Source organism: Trachurus japonicus, chromosome 1 (genome assembly GCF_045865225.1).
Source record: "Trachurus japonicus isolate A0001 chromosome 1, Traja_1.0".
NCBI classification, from domain to species: domain Eukaryota; kingdom Metazoa; phylum Chordata; class Actinopteri; order Carangiformes; family Carangidae; genus Trachurus; species Trachurus japonicus.
In genome coordinates, this window is record NC_140907.1 from 19,906,441 (window position 1) to 19,922,271 (window position 15,831).

At 38.6% G+C, this 15,831-nt stretch overlaps 2 protein-coding genes across 3 annotated transcripts; one reads left to right on the top strand and one right to left on the bottom strand.

Moving 5' to 3' along the window:
- Positions 1–1,806: 1,806 nt before the first annotated feature.
- On the bottom strand, positions 1,807–4,462 carry aptx (aprataxin). 2 transcript variants are annotated; one of them, XM_085778982.1, is made up of 7 exons: positions 4,239–4,462; positions 3,621–3,667; positions 3,151–3,429; positions 3,005–3,064; positions 2,670–2,896; positions 2,297–2,400; positions 1,807–2,201 (listed from the first exon to the last, which is right to left on the bottom strand). In XM_085778982.1, the coding sequence occupies exons 1-7, from the start codon at positions 4,366–4,368 to the stop codon at positions 2,047–2,049; spliced, it is 1,002 nt and encodes a 333-aa protein (XP_085635108.1). In that variant the 5' UTR covers positions 4,369–4,462; the 3' UTR covers positions 1,807–2,046. The 2 variants fall into 2 exon arrangements, with proteins under 2 accessions (XP_085635108.1, XP_085635119.1); XM_085778993.1 differs by lacking the exon at positions 3,621–3,667 and having other exon boundaries at positions 4,239–4,418.
- A 7-nt stretch (positions 4,463–4,469) lies between these two features.
- On the top strand, positions 4,470–14,412 carry dnaja1 (DnaJ heat shock protein family (Hsp40) member A1). Its single transcript, XM_085778946.1, has 9 exons — positions 4,470–4,555; positions 6,256–6,395; positions 6,900–7,092; positions 7,937–8,041; positions 9,066–9,293; positions 9,390–9,504; positions 9,838–9,953; positions 11,262–11,362; positions 11,606–14,412. The coding sequence occupies exons 2-9, from the start codon at positions 6,264–6,266 to the stop codon at positions 11,837–11,839; spliced, it is 1,224 nt and encodes a 407-aa protein (XP_085635072.1). The 5' UTR covers positions 4,470–4,555; positions 6,256–6,263; the 3' UTR covers positions 11,840–14,412.
- The last annotated feature ends 1,419 nt before the right edge of the window (positions 14,413–15,831 follow it).

Sequence of the window (15,831 nt, forward strand, 5' to 3'; positions counted from 1 at the left end):
AGTGCAGATCATTAACAGACAACAGTCTCTGCAACTGTGTGTGCACTGTGGCCTAGAGGCAGAGTGAAAGTCTACTGACCATGAGGTTGTGGGTTCGATCCCGACCTTGGTCAAACATTTGTATGGTGATCATTGCTAGCACTATTTGCTAATTCTGCAACAGCGTTCAGCTGCTTTCAGCAGTCACACCATTTCCATTCTTGGAAATGCTTTTTCTAGTTTATAACTATTTTACCTTTCATCTTCAGATATAACCAAACCTCCCTCTATTACCCGTTTACATTTAATATGCAGGGTGTTCAAATTCAAGGAGTCTTGAAAACTTTTGTATAATCTAGATTTCCCAGATTCCTAAATTGAGACAAAGAACTTCAATATATCACTGTACTTTTCTTGATTCCTCTATCACAATGTTGTTTTATTGATGCTTTAAAGAAATCTTGATTCCCCAAGCCATATTGTCTTTTCTTGTCATTCTTATTGCATATATGCAATAAAAATGGAACACCAGAAGAGGGCTGCATTGCCTTGAGGATGATTCAGACTTGTGTGTGTGTGTGTCTGGGTCACATGGCCTACCTGTCGAAACAGTGTCTGCTGCTCTGCAAGATGTTGTTTCATCCAGATTGTGCTGTCGATAACTTCACACAAATATAGATATCTAGATTGGATCTGTTTGAAATTAATTCTCATCTCATTTATTAATTTATGTTTACTCAAACCTGACTGAAAACTCATGATAGGACAATTATCTAGGTTAGGTATATTATAAGATATTTTGGGGTAGCCTAAACCTTTTTCATCACGACTAAGTACATAAGATTTATCGGACACAAACAACTCATATTCCTGGGTGTAGACAAACCAGATGTCAAGAAAAGAATTAACGTTCATGAAAATAAACAGGATATTGTCTGACAACAGTATCTTAGCCCTTACTGGTGAAAGCAACATTTTAGGACCAGAGGAGTGAATTTGTAGCCCTGCAGGTCTAATAATGAAGCAGTAGATGGCGACAAACACCACCCCTCATTCTGCACCGTTTACTCAAAATCCTGTAATAGCCTCACAATAACATTTGGTGTTTTCACTTATTCTGGATGACTAAACCTTTGCTTGTTTTAAAATTAAGCATCGCTATGCTAGGAATTACACAATGCTTCCACATCCTCACAAACAAAACAAAATTAACGAGGGAATGAGGGAAATGTTGATCAAAGCAATGTCTGAAAACACCCACACAATCCTCAGTGGAGGACTAGTCAGATGCAATAAGTACAGACACCAATGTGGGTGGACTATAGGTGCACAGGGGCTACTTCTTTCTCCTTGTAATATTTAAGACAAGTTCAAACACTGTCCAGTGCCATCAGTTTTCATCTGAAAAAGTTTCAGTCTTCATTTTGTAATGATGTCAGAAACCCTAACCCCTCGTTCTGGCACCAACACACTGACATTAATTACTATCTGGTAATTTTCCAACTCTTCTGAATGGATTTAATACTAAATGTGTTTCAAACCCACTTGTGTAAAAGATGTGTAGATGTGTAATCTCCACAGCATCCCACATTTCATTTTATGAAAACAAGAAACACTTTTCAATTTTTCTGTTTTTATGGGACAAAAATGTTTTCAGAACCAGAATCAGAATACTTTATTTATCAATAATAAATAATCAACGACTGCAGCAAATCCATACTGACATAATTCTGACAGTGTCTTTTTCTCTAAAGTCTGCACTGATGTTGATCAATAGTAGATGAGTAGATAGAAGAAAACTATCACATTTCTTTCCATTTTAAAGAAAAAAAAATTAATACTGAACATGTTTAGAAAGAAGAGGACTTCCTGCCATAGTGATGACACCTCCCAAACATACTGATCAAATGTTGAGCTGAAAATGCAACAGAAGCTGTACACAGCCACATGAACACAATCAAACATATTGTACGAAACTGTACATCATAATTTACAGGCAGTGTGCCAACAGTCCGATGTTAAAACCCTGAACACGCGAGGCACCGTTTCTGCTTTGAGGTCACGTTCTTATCTGGGAAAATGAGACTTGAGGTGTTCCTTCAGAGCTGGTATAGTGGCAAGCTCTTTATGACACACGTGGCAGCGGAGAGGTAGTTTCAACAACTCGCTGGCGCCTTCCTTCACAGTGACCCCTCCATTTGTGTTGAGCATCTCAATGACATCTGCACGTCAAGAAAGATGCAAATTTTAGACATTTAAGGAGCACTACTGAGGAACTGCAGTTTAAACAGCAAAAACAGACAGAGTTCACTCTTACCACGAGACTCAATGAAATAGTCAGTTGTGAACGAGTTCCAGTGCTTTTTGTTCTTTAGACAAGGAGAGTCAAAGTCCTGGCTGATCACATGGAGATGAACATGACTGCAAAAAAAAGAAAAAAAAAAGATTTATTTGTATTTCTACATCATATTGTGTACTGTATTACAACATTTGATTTAGACAGTTAAAGTTGGAAAACAATTGAAAGGAGGAAATAAAAAACAAATAACAATTATTATACACGTTAAGATCTAAGTGCAGGATGGATAATGACGCATTTGACCAATGTCAAATATAAATTATCTATATGAACTGACATTAAACACCAATATTTTAAAATGTAAAACAACACTCAAGCATTTATTACTGACCTCATACTTGGGATGGCATGGTATCCTGTGCGAAACCGTAGTGAACTAGAGTCAGGACACTGCTGAATCATCTGGTCAGCAACTTTCTGCATGTGTTTCACCAGATCGCAGTGCTCCGCACGCAAAGCTTTCAGACTGGGAATGGACTGCCATGGGAGGACCAGCCAGTGGTAGCGAGCTTTGGGGTATTTATCTTTTATTACAACGACTTTATCATCCTTGTATACCTAGAAAAATGGAAACATTGACATTTGACAGTCAGACAGGGTGAGAATCAATTATGCAATCAAAAATCCATCCATGATTCAGATCGTTACAATTTTTAAAATAGCTACCTGCATCTTTGGGTCTTGCATTGAAGTCTTCAGACCTTGGCTCCAATGTCCAAACGTTTCCTGCAAGATTTAACACATTTCTTTTTACATACTCTGATCCGCTCTAAAATACCATTTATAAAATCATACCACACTTTTGATCTTACACTGGTCTTTGTGGTTTCTCCATGACTGACTGATACCGAGACAGCTTCTGTCTGTTTGGCTTCTTTCATTTTCTGAGCCTCTCCCTGGCTCTCTCTGTTGTCTGAAATGGACTCTCTAGGTCTTTTGGTGCCACCACGGTTGCCGGTTAGATCCTCCTTGAACTGTACAGTGTATGGATAGAGCTGGTTGACAATATGAAGTTGTTGTCCAGGCTTCATTCTGACTTCATTGCCTGTACCCACAACTGCAGAGTCTATCGAAGTGGGGTTCACACCCAGCTTTGGAATAAAAACGGGAGATGAGATGCAGAATATTAAATAACCTGTGATGATCTTTCACTAATCACTGTAATAAAAACATAAACAAAAAAGAGTCAAAACTGCAGTGAGACTAGACAGAATGCACAAATGAAGAGACGAAAGGTATTTAGTTGAGTTGAACAACACAATGTTTTTTTCATCCAGCTCACCTGTTTAACTTTGACATAACCTTTGTTGCACTCTGCTCTCAATTCAACTGGTTAGAGAGGGATAACATGTGCACAGGTTAAAGTTTGTTTTTAATACGTTTACATATTCATTATTTTACTTTAACAAATACAGTACCAAAATGTATAGACAAATATGCAAACATATAGTATGTAACAAAAGGGGAAACAAATGTTAAAAACCTTTAATAAAGTACGAGGGAAGCTTACATTTCCATTAAAATTACAATATTATCCCTTGTGTGAAAGTAAAGCTAAAATGGACCTTGTGACTATTACATATGAATGCATAAATGTTGATGCATTTTAATGTCGTAGGAGTTCACTTGACTCTAAAGCTAAATAAACTCAGCTAAGTGGGAATACAAAAATGTCCTCTGGATTGTTTACGGGGTAGAAGCTGTGGTGGGAAAAAAAAAGTACTTCAACTTCGCACAGTACTTGTAAACGTAAAAGTTAATTTGCATCACTGCCACTATATTTATACTTCGTGTGTTATGATGCTAAACTGGGTGAGGTTGATTTTCTTGATGCTCGCTGAAGTGAAGTGAAGTTGAGCTAACTGCTAGCACAGCCAGAGTATATCAGTGTATTTATTACCTTGCTGCCGAGAGCACTTTTTGTCTTTAATAGTCGTTTCTGGACCTCGACCCAGGACAACTGGCTGTAAATGGCGCAGCTGAATGGGTTTATGGTTGCCCTCCTCGCTGATAAGCCAGCAAAGTGGCATTTTATCATCTTATTTAGCTAGCCTACTCCCCTGCTCCACTGGTCTCAACAACGTGCCCATTCACTCTCGTTTTGTTTGTTTACTCCTCGTCGCAGCAAAGTGACGTCACAGAGAAAAATCTGGAAGCGTCGCGCTGAACTGAAGTCTGCTCGAAACTTGAGGATTCACAACATTGTCTTCATATAAGGTTGGATACTAATTCAGTCGTATATATATTAACGTATAAATTCATTTTTGGTGACACATGGGTCACGGTTTAATTTTCTTTTGGCTTAACATCGTAAAAACAGCCTAGATAGCAGCGAGTTAGCATTAGCATCGGTAAAGTACGTAGGGCCTGATGCAGGTGAAACCTACTGATGCTGTTTTCATTATTGGCATAGGAACAGGTGTTTGGTTATGTATTAACGCTAGGGAACAAACGTGGCAACCAGGAATAAGCGGGTAGTATTCGTGTGTTTTAGTGTGTGAGATTTCGTGGCCCCTCACCAGTAACCAAAACAAGCATGACGTGTGACAGTATTGGGTAATTGAACCTCTGTGTTGATGATCCCTGACATCTAATTTGTTCCACTTAATGCCAGGATCATGGTTGAATTATAACAACAGCTATATGGAAAAATGTGTTTGAACCCATGGGCAAATTTGCGATACATTATGTGTATTAATGTATTGTCATTGTTGAGAAGTCAATACAACTCAAATCATGTTCCTTTCAGTTTCAATTCTTTGGCTGACTGTGGGACATTTGCATCCATCTAATACATTATCTTTTGTCCTGGCTAACTTAACCCCAACCCGGACAGACTTGTTGTTTTGTTTCTGTTTGCTTTCTTTCAAACATTTTGAAAACAGCAGTGCGTTAACATGTGAAGAAATCTCTGTTCGCTTCATATAATTTGCCTAGTTGCTAAAACTTTTGCATATCAAGATGAACAAACAACAACAACAAAAAACAGATCATCACAGACAACCATGAGTTATCTAACATAAAATAATTTTGTATGAGTCTCTTTTAGTAGGATTTAGCAAAGACTGTTAATTTGGTAAAGCTAGCGAGTTAAGAAAGACATGTTTTTAAATGTACAGTTGTTTTGAAGGCTGTGTTGTATTCATTTAGACTGGGATGTCTATCTTGTCTACACATAAAAATAATTGAGGCTAGACCAATGTGAAAGCGTCACTGTTTAACACCGTCACAGCTTTATAAAACGGCCATCACATTGAATTCACTCCACTTTGAAAGTATGTAAACTAAAGTGAATGTTGTAACCATGAAATAAGGATTTATTGAAGGACTGAAGGATCACAGCAATAGTTTAACATGTTTTAGTTAAATAAATGGCACAATGCGCTTTTCATTGATGCCCCACATGTGAGTAATATATACAGTAAGGACTTAATTTTAGCTGTAAACAGTGAGACCAGCAGACTAGAAATATCAATGCAAGCATTGTTGATGCACACACTGGGTTCCCACAGTTACATCTGCACAGAATGGATGTAATGCAGTACAATAGTACTGCAATAAGTTTGCTGTTTTGGTAAGAGTTAGAGATATGTTGAAGTAACATAATGGAACCCTTTTGGCTGTATTTGATAGTTTGGTATTTATTGACCTGCATTGTATTTTAAAATGTTTCGTATATTTTGTTCTTCACACATTTCAAATCCAGCCTTTTCAATACAAAGACCTCTCTCACAGTTAAGCCTCATGATTATACGCTCTGTTTTTCCATTAATTGAAGGATTCTCTCTCCTCTTGTGACTGTAACACGCTGCAGATTCTTATTTACTAAACCCATTTCAGTTTCATTTAGATTCTTAGTTCAGAGGCCAAGCATTTGTAGGCAAGGTCTGACCTTCCCTGTCTTTTGTCCCTGAAAGGTTACAACATGGTCAAGGAAACGGGCTTCTACGACACATTGGGGGTTACACCTAATGCTACTCCTGATGAACTGAAAAAAGCGTATCGGAAACTAGCCTTGAAATATCACCCTGACAAAAATCCCACAGAGGGAGAAAAGGTAAGTATTATACTTTAAACATTAGTATAATAACCTACATTCAGGTTTTCTTTTGCATGTAAGTCCCCACAACACCAGAGCTTTTGTACTGACAATACAGCTTGATCTAGTTTAATGTAGTTTGAAATCTATCTGGATGTTATGTATTGATAAACTATTTATTTATTTATTTATTTGATAGCACATAGTGAGATAGACAGGAAAGGGGGAGGCAGAGAGAGGGAATGACATGCAGGAAAGGTCTGCCCGACACGGGATTCGAACCGGGGACGCCTGCGTTGAGGACTGTAGCCCCTACATGGGGCGTCCGCTTTAACCACTGCGCCACGCACTATAAATAAACTATTTATTATATGAAAAAGGGCACAAGTATTTTGGTTAAATTCATGTTTCTACTTATCTGAAGTTTCCAGTAATGTGTCAGACTTCAGCTTTTACTTTGCGGCCAGTTTCAAAGAGTTGAACACCTTTACACATTTAGTTTGTTTCTTCTCTTTTTCATAGTTCAAGCAGATCTCACAGGCGTATGAGGTGCTGTCTGATGCCAAGAAGAGAGAGGTGTACGACCGTGGAGGTGAAAAGGCAATAAAGGAAGGAGGAACTGGTGGTGGCGGCGGCGGTGGGGGCTTTGCATCGCCCATGGACATCTTTGACCTGTTTTTTGGTGGAGGTAGTCAGAAGCACAGAGAGCGAAAAGGTACAGGAATATAGAGGAACTGTCCGAGAGCTTAACTGACATGTGAAGTGCTGCACTTCTGTGTTTAAAGTTTTACAATCTACAAATCGATTTTCTTTGCTGATGCAAAAGAGCCAGATCTATTGAGGAGGGGTGTGCAGCATTGAACACATTACTTTTCATTATTCTATAAAACATCAACATACCATGAAAAATGCCAACCAAATCCCCTTAAGTACAAGGTTAGGCTACATCATCAAATATCCAAACATACAAAACGTTTAACTCACTGTGATAAAAGAGGAAAAGCGTCAAATTCTTACTGTGAAGAACCTGAAGATCAGTGTTTGTGATTTTACTTGAAAATGACTGAAAAAATTGACAAACAAACAACGACGATTCACAGCTTATGAGAATAATTGCCATGGGATTTCCCCTCAGTAAACTAATCACTGCAGTTGTGCTCCGCAGCATACTGCTCCAGTTTGTCCTTGTGAGCAATTGCATTATGGCCTATCAAACAAGCGTGACAAATGTTTGAGAGAGCAGGTCCTAACTCCGGCTGTATATATATCAGCCGTCGTATTCGTGACTATGCAGTTTGGCCAAATGGATTATTCTGAGCCTGAAGAGGCAGCATCTCTCTGTCCGTAGCCCAGTGTCCTCTCTTGTTCATATTCACCGCATATGTGATGCCTGACTCACTGACAATATATTTTGCACTGTTCATTGTTGTTGTTTGTACTTGTAGTAATGTGTAAGGAAACTGGTATCAGTGAGTCAACCACAGGGAGTGTGTATTCTGACCTAGAAAGAGTTACTCTGTGATTTGTCTCTTAGTGTGATGTATTTTGTTCCACCTCAGGGAAGAATATTGTTCATCAGATCGCTGTGACACTGGAAGATCTTTATAATGGAGCTACAAGAAAACTGAGTGTGCAGAAAAATACTATCTGTGACAGATGTGAAGGTACGTTGGAAATGTGTCTTACTTACTGTAAGAGCTCTCATTAGTGTCCATCACTGGATGCGTTTGATAATCCAAGCAAGGAAAGCTTTTCAACATTTGCAGACCCATGCAAGCCATAAAAAGCTTATTTGTCCAGAGAAAATAAACCACACCAGTCTTATAATAATAATAATAATAATAATAATAATAATAATAATAATAATAATAGTTTATTTGTATAGCACCTTTCATGCACAAAGTGCAGCCCAAAGTGCTTTACAGGTTAAAGCAGATATCAGTGGAATGTTTTTGTTAATATAAGTCCTAAATAGTCCTATTTTCCGTCAGCAATCACTTACATGAAGTATTTCAGCCTAAACACGAGTCTCTCCGTCACTCTGCTCTGCTGTAACCCGAGGAGAAAATTTTCCTTGTGGGATACAAGTGTTATCCAATGAGGGGAGAGAACGGCATGAAGGGCTGTGTGTGCAGCCAAGGGATGCGCGTGAATGTGGTGACGTAGCACGAGGACCAATTGATGCCTGACAAGGGCGGGGGCTGCTAACTCATGGTGCGTTCAAGGAAACTCGTACTTTGTGTTTTTCCTTCCTGTGAAGTCATACCAGTTCGATCTGGTACGAGTTCACGGGTCGGAAGTTACGAGTGGCCGTTATAGGGAACTTTCACAGACAACAGGACGGTAAAAACACGAGCTACGGGTTACCTGGAACGCTACCAAGTCGTAGTTGTGACTTGAAGCTGTAACTTACGGTTTCAAAAGCCTGCCTTGAACACAGCATTACCCGAAACGGCCGTGCCACTGATATCTGCTTTAAAAGAATGGTACAGTAAAAGGCAAATACAGACGAGATACTAACATTAAAACACAGTGCATGCATTTTACAGTTTACAACGACAGTAAGGACCTCTCTTATAAATGTAACCCAACCCTTTCTTGCCAGGTCACTAAAGTTTATAGCCTAGAAATGAGCCAAAACTAACACAAAGACAGCCTATAACTGTTTTTCTTTTTTGTTTTCATTAGGTCGAGGAAGTCGAAAAGGAGCTGCTCAGATGTGCATGACTTGCCACGGCACAGGCATGCAGGTCCGCGTGCACCAGCTAGCACCAGGTATGGTCCAGCAGGTGTCCACGATGTGCCACAGCTGTCAGGGCCAAGGACAGAGAATCAGCCACAAGGATCGCTGCAAACCATGTGCGGGCCGCAAGATCGTGCGTCAGAAGAAGATCCTGGAGGTCCACATCGACAAAGGTGAGAGTGGAAAGGAGAGCTCATCTGAATCCATCGCTGACTGGTAGGAGATCAAATTCAAACACAATCATCGCCTGGTCATTTCACCTGCCACAGGAATGAGAGATGGTCAGAAGATAGTTTTCCATGGAGAGGGAGATCAGGAGCCAGGACTTGAGCCAGGTGACATCGTCATTGTGCTGGACCAGCGGGAACATTCACTTTTTACCAGGTAAATGTGCTGTGTTATCAAGTGTCAGCGATGGTGTGATTACAGAGTGAAGCGTGCACAGGCTGTAACTGTACATTTGTGTCTGTTTCAAAATTTAAAAAAGCGATTGATATTCCAAAGCGTAGGCTCAAGGTACCATCTGACTTCACTGACTGTTCCAAGTTGAATTTCTTTAATAAAAACACATTTTCTATTTTTTTTTCTATTTTCATTAGAAGATGGCAGGTGAGCCCAAAGTAGATAGTCAGCACAGTTTATAAAACCATCCAGTTCACACCCAGTAAAATCACTTGTTTTCATCGTTCACCTGTTCTTGGTGTCGTCACCATGCAGGCGAACAGTGGACCTGGTCATGTCTATGGAGCTGCAGCTGGTTGAAGCTTTGTGTGGTTTCCAGAAACCTGTTAAAACACTGGACAACAGAACCCTCCTCATCACCTCACATCCAGGTAAACCTAATCATTACATGCGGTTTCAATATTGCAGCTGCGCCTACAATGAAGTGTTTTGTTTGCATTCAGACCTCTCATCATCCTTTGTCTGATGTGATTTATAATTAATGCCTGTAAGTAGGGCTGTCACAATCATGAAAGTTTAGCTGGCGAATATTTGCCTTGCAAATAATTGCGATTAACGATTAAATTGTCTTTTCTGATCATTTTATGCCACTATTATAGTATAAGCATAAACATAGTTTAAAAATACACATACACCTTGTGAAGAAGATAAATAAAAACTCCTGAAGGGGGTGCAACGTGATGATGTCATTAAAAGAGCACCAGTCAAACCTCAAATGGTGGAAAACGACCAGAAAATAGTAATGGAAATATGACATCTGTCTGTTAGTTTCATACACCTGTTTTTATACAGAAGAATGGAAACAATTATAACGATTATGCAAAATAATTGCGACAAGCTCAAATAATTGCGATCTGGCAATTATATAATAATTGTGACAGGCCTACCTATAAGCCTTACTCCAATTACCTGTTTATGAAGGATCAATACATGCATTTGACCTGGATGTAATAAAGTAGCAGCAGCAGCATACTGTTGCTCCACTATGGATGTTAAAGGTACAGTATGTAAGAAATCTAAAGCAACTGGCCGTAAAATCCTCCTAATATGTCACAGAGACTCAGGAATAATGTTCATATAACATGATGAACTCACCAACAACAATAGTACAGCCAGAGTATTCACATTAAAAATCTTTTTTTGCAGACTGCAAATCATGTTTATGTTTTGAATTTACATGTTTACATGTTGCGCCACCTAGCCCTCTCCTAGTCACGGCAGCGTCAGTGGCGTTTCAGCCTCAGTCTGCTTCCACTGAGCTGCAGCTACGGCTGGGAGAAAAAACCAGATCGCTGTGTTTTGAATTTGACTGCAGTAACCGTTTTTGGCCACATTCTTACATATTGTACCTTTAAAATGTGTGAATTACAGCTCTTATGTTAATGATGTTTTAATCAGTCAAAGTGATGTGTGGGGCAACTTCTGTATAAGATTTACACCACAAGCTGTTCAGAAGTGTGTCTGAACAGGCTGGCAACAACATGCTAAGTTTGACTTCAGTATGACAGTATGATAAGTGAGCCCTGGTGTGTTCATCAGGCACTGGCAAGATTGTTTCAATTGAAATGAGGATGTAGAATATCCCATCATCAGCAATTAGGCAAAAAAAAAGCAAGGTAAAGATCTATCTTTATGTTTAGATTTTGACACATGTTTCTATTTATTTGTTTTAATCACAGGAGAACTGATCAAGCCTGGAGACACCAAGTGTGTCTTGAATGAAGGAATGCCCACATACCGCAGACCGTTTGAGAAGGGACGTCTTATTATTCACTTCTCAGTAAGATGCTTTCTTTTTTTCGATATTCACAATTTTTAAAATCACATTATTTTCCTTTTACTTATCTGCTATGTTTTTTTTTTTAAATCTTTAACAAGTTTTCACTTCTCACAATGTCTCACTAACACCTCTAGGGAATTTCTTCATAATTTGTTACAAAATGAAAATGTTAACACATATTTAAGCTGATAAGCCACGGCACTGAACTGCTGTGACACCGTTCTTGTGCTTGTTCTGCATTAGGTCGTTTTCCCACAAGCCGATTTTCTCCCCGAACACAAGCTAAAGGAGCTGGAGCGTTACCTCCCAGAGAAGATGGAAGCAGAGCAGCCAGAGAGTATGGACGATGACCTCTACATCTACGCCGACCTGGAGGACTGTGACTTTGAGAGCAGGAGGAGACACCGCCGTCAGTATTGCTACAGGGATGACGACGACTACGCCACCGCTGGAGGCGTTCAGTGCCAGACGTCTTAAACAGCAGCTGGCTCGAAGCCTGAACCCTCATCTATAATGCAAAGCACCTTTTTTTTTTTCAATTTTTGTGCACTTTTTATTTTATTACTTTTCTTAAAATCATAACTGTTTACTCGTGAAGTTTTCTTTCAAGCTGAATCACAGATCCGTGTCCCAGCGCGCCTCCTGATTTAGCGTAGTGCTTTTTCAGATTAAGGTTCCAGGACTAAACTTGGATCCAAGTGAATGCAATTCCTCATCATCTCTGGGACCTTATTTTGATTCTTTTAATTTAATTTTTCCCAGTCACACTGTGATTATAGACGAGGGCTGGTATCACAGAGGCTTCAGAGCATAGAAAAACTTCTTCGTCTAAGCAAGGACAGTCTGCTTTTTTTGAGCTTAGACTAAAACTGTCAAATAATATAAATTTTTTCTATAATCTGTCAGCTGTGTTGTCGTGAACCACATGTTGGCAAATTGTTCAATCAGTTGTGTCAAGACCCAATCTTTAGACGGTGGTGCAGGGGAGTGATATGCATTGATACTTGACTACAACATTCATGCGGTTTCACCCTTTTAAGGGCTATTTTCTAAACATTACTAAACAATCTTGACGATGTTATAGGGAGATGTAAAGTAATGATGATTCAGGCAGGAGAGATATGTAGTTCAAGCCACTAAATTGTAGATTATTCAAACTGATATTTAAGTTTAGTTTAATATTTTTTAACTGTCGAGCTGCGGTTAGTTGTCTGTCGTGATGCCACACTTGTTTTTGTGGAAAGTGGAACATTTCACACATTAACTGTACGTGTGCAGTGGGTTCAACAGTGGGAAAGTGGCCTCAGACGTCTGGAGCCCACTGTGCATGTATGAGCCAAATATTCATGTCAGGGTAGATATACAAAGATGAAAGGTCAAATGTGAGGAATAAGTCACTTTATTTTGGATTATAGACGGTTCATGAGAGATTTTGAAGGAGCAGGTAGTTTAAAATGACTTTGTTGAAACCCAGATTGTGGATGTTAACATAGTTGTATGTTCCAGACTTGATCAGGTTTGGGGATTTCACACATGATGCAGATTTAACATGTCCTTAATGCCTGATGGCAAATGTTTTCATGTTCATGTGCCAAGTTGCACCCAAGTTGAAGAAAAGAAAAACACTTACTAATGGTTGAGGTTGATGTTTTTAATGTTCTTAAGAATATTTCCAGCATGTGCTTTTAAAAGAAGATTTAGAGTTCAGTGTCTTCTCTCATCTTGTCTTAAGACCAAATCTGGGATTTAAATGACAGATTTGAATCAGAGTAGAAAGTTAAATTTGTTGATGGGTTTTTCTCTGGTTTTGGCCCACAAGTGATTAAGTGTGTCTTTTTTTCATGTTTCTTAAAGCAGATGCCAAACGGGACTTAAAATGGGACACACCCGATACCTCACTGATGTGTCTACCTGTTTTAAAGCCTCATCATGACTTAACTTTGAAGCTACTTGATAATGCAGTTTTGTTTGTTTGTTGTTTTTGTGTTCATGGATAATCTTTGCCTTGGATATTGTAAAACTCATCTATGCTCACAGGAGACGAATTCCTCCAGTTGTTTCAAGTTGTTCTTGAAAGCAAATGCAAATTTCTGACATCAAGTCTTACTGACATCCGTGTTGTCCAGGTCTTGATTTTACTGTACGTGTGTTAGGACCAATGATTACCTGTTTGTGCTCATGTTTTCTAATTAAATTCAGTTTGATGGCCTTTCTAAATTGTGGTGTAACTATGTGTCAAGAGATTTAGTTATTTTACTTAAAGCACATAAATAAAGTTACAGCCCAACAGAGGCATTTTTACAGTTTCAAGCTTTTTTTTAATTACTCCTGATGATGAACTCAGAGTAAAAGCTTGAAATTGCAATGATACTTTTGTTCTTTTGTGGAGTAACTCTCGTATTTCCAGTCTGCATTTTACAGTAATATTGTTTTTTATAACAAACATAATCAGCCTTATTACATGCCAGAATAAAATGTTACTATTCTTAAACACTGGAGTAGAAGCATTATCATAAACACAATTTTTCTTGTGCCAACCTTTAGACTTACAGCCAAACTATTAACAATTAATGTTGATTTTCAACAATAAGTTGATGAATCAGTAAAAAATTGATTTGCATCTGTTCTGTAAATCAGCAGTTCAATCATATGTAAATGTGAACTGGGTTAAAGACTGTGGCATCAGACTGTACAGACTGTGATATCTCACTAACACCTCTAGGGAATTTCTTCATCATTTGTTACAAACATGAATTTGGACTCGAGGATGAACTGATTAGAATTTAGTGGACAAAGGTCACTCACAAAACACATTTTTGACCATAATTTAAAAAAAAACATACACTAATTGTAACACAATTTAACATGTCCAATTGGATAAAATTAAAAATTTAGATGATCAACAGCCAACTTTACTGTTAATGATTGATGTTCCCTGTGTGTTTGATAATGAGTTGATGATTGAACTAATTGTCCAGTTTCATGTACTAATAGATCAAAATTAAAATCCACAATTATAACATTCATTCAATAAACAGATGAGAATCTTGTATTGTGGATTTTATATGACTCTAAATTTGGCTGTCTGATAGTAAAAAATATACTTTGTTATTAAAGGAATAAAACAGAAATATTGCGGTAAAATGAAGCAGTCAAAGTGACAGATCAAGATTTTTTGAATTTTATTGATAACTATTATTGACATGGCTGGCAGTGTTATATATACATCATACAATAGAGAAAATAGAGTGCAGTGAATTTACATTATTTTACCTCAGGGACAGATAATTGATGGTATAGTGACAGATGACAGATGAAAGTACCAGAGAGTACAAATAATAAACACTGGGTGAGGCAGTAGCTCTGTTGCTTGCAGGCGTACATGTCCCATTGATGCACAGGAACACCAATTACAGTGATGTGACCGCGTTAAACACATTTATTATATACACACAGGATACAGCATGTGTCACTGGAGCTCTTAGTCATCATGCATCATTAACTCAAAAGTATTGCAGAGCCACATTTCGACAGTGTAACTGAGGTAGCATGCAGGGTTAAACAAATCATTATCATCATCTGAATCAAAATTACAAAAGTATCTTTTTATAAACAAAACGCTGACAATTCATTTACCTGATATTGTTTGTTTATGCCCAAACATGAGGCAGTTTTTATCATAAATATTTTTCACGACAGTTCACCATCATGCATTTTCATGTCTAATAAAGACAGAAGAGATGAAAATGGGGATTTAAACTGCACTGGTGAAGTTGGATCCATGAGGAAGAGTGTGTACAGTACAGAGGACCTAGACAGCGATGCAACAGTTAATAAAGCTTCAAACTGATTCATAGATATTTGGCATTGTAATAGATTTATTGGGACCTAATTAAATGAGGTTTGTAAATTGGCTCAAAGGATAATTCAAATGTTTGATCTTGTTGGCTATCAAGCAAGCAGATAATTGATCCCACCGACAGGTTATCATCTGCGCAAAGCGATCACAACACACCAACATGAACACGGTCCTTCATAACTATGAACATGGCTACATGGGGCGGTTGCTTTTCATACATCTGCTGCTGAAAATAGTCCCTAACAAACTGTCATCTTGTCGTATTTTTTTCTTTTAAATCTGTTGTGTACTCACCTTCTCTGTCGCATCACCTCTGCCTTCCTGTGTTTCCCGCCTCCTTCATCATCCTCACCTGTCTCCACCCACTTACCTGCCTCCTGCTGCTCCTGTTTATAAACTGCACCTGCTACCTCCTTCGCTCTCTGCCAGATTGTCTTGTATCTCCTTGTGTGTGCATCACCTTCCAGCCTTTTCCATGTGTTTACTTCAAGGGTTGTTCATCCTGCCTGCTGTTGTGTGAGTGTGTGTGTCGTGTGAGACCTTGAATGGAGTCTGAGTTTATCCCAGAGAAGCTTATAAATATAGATGCAACCATGTATTTTCAACCTGA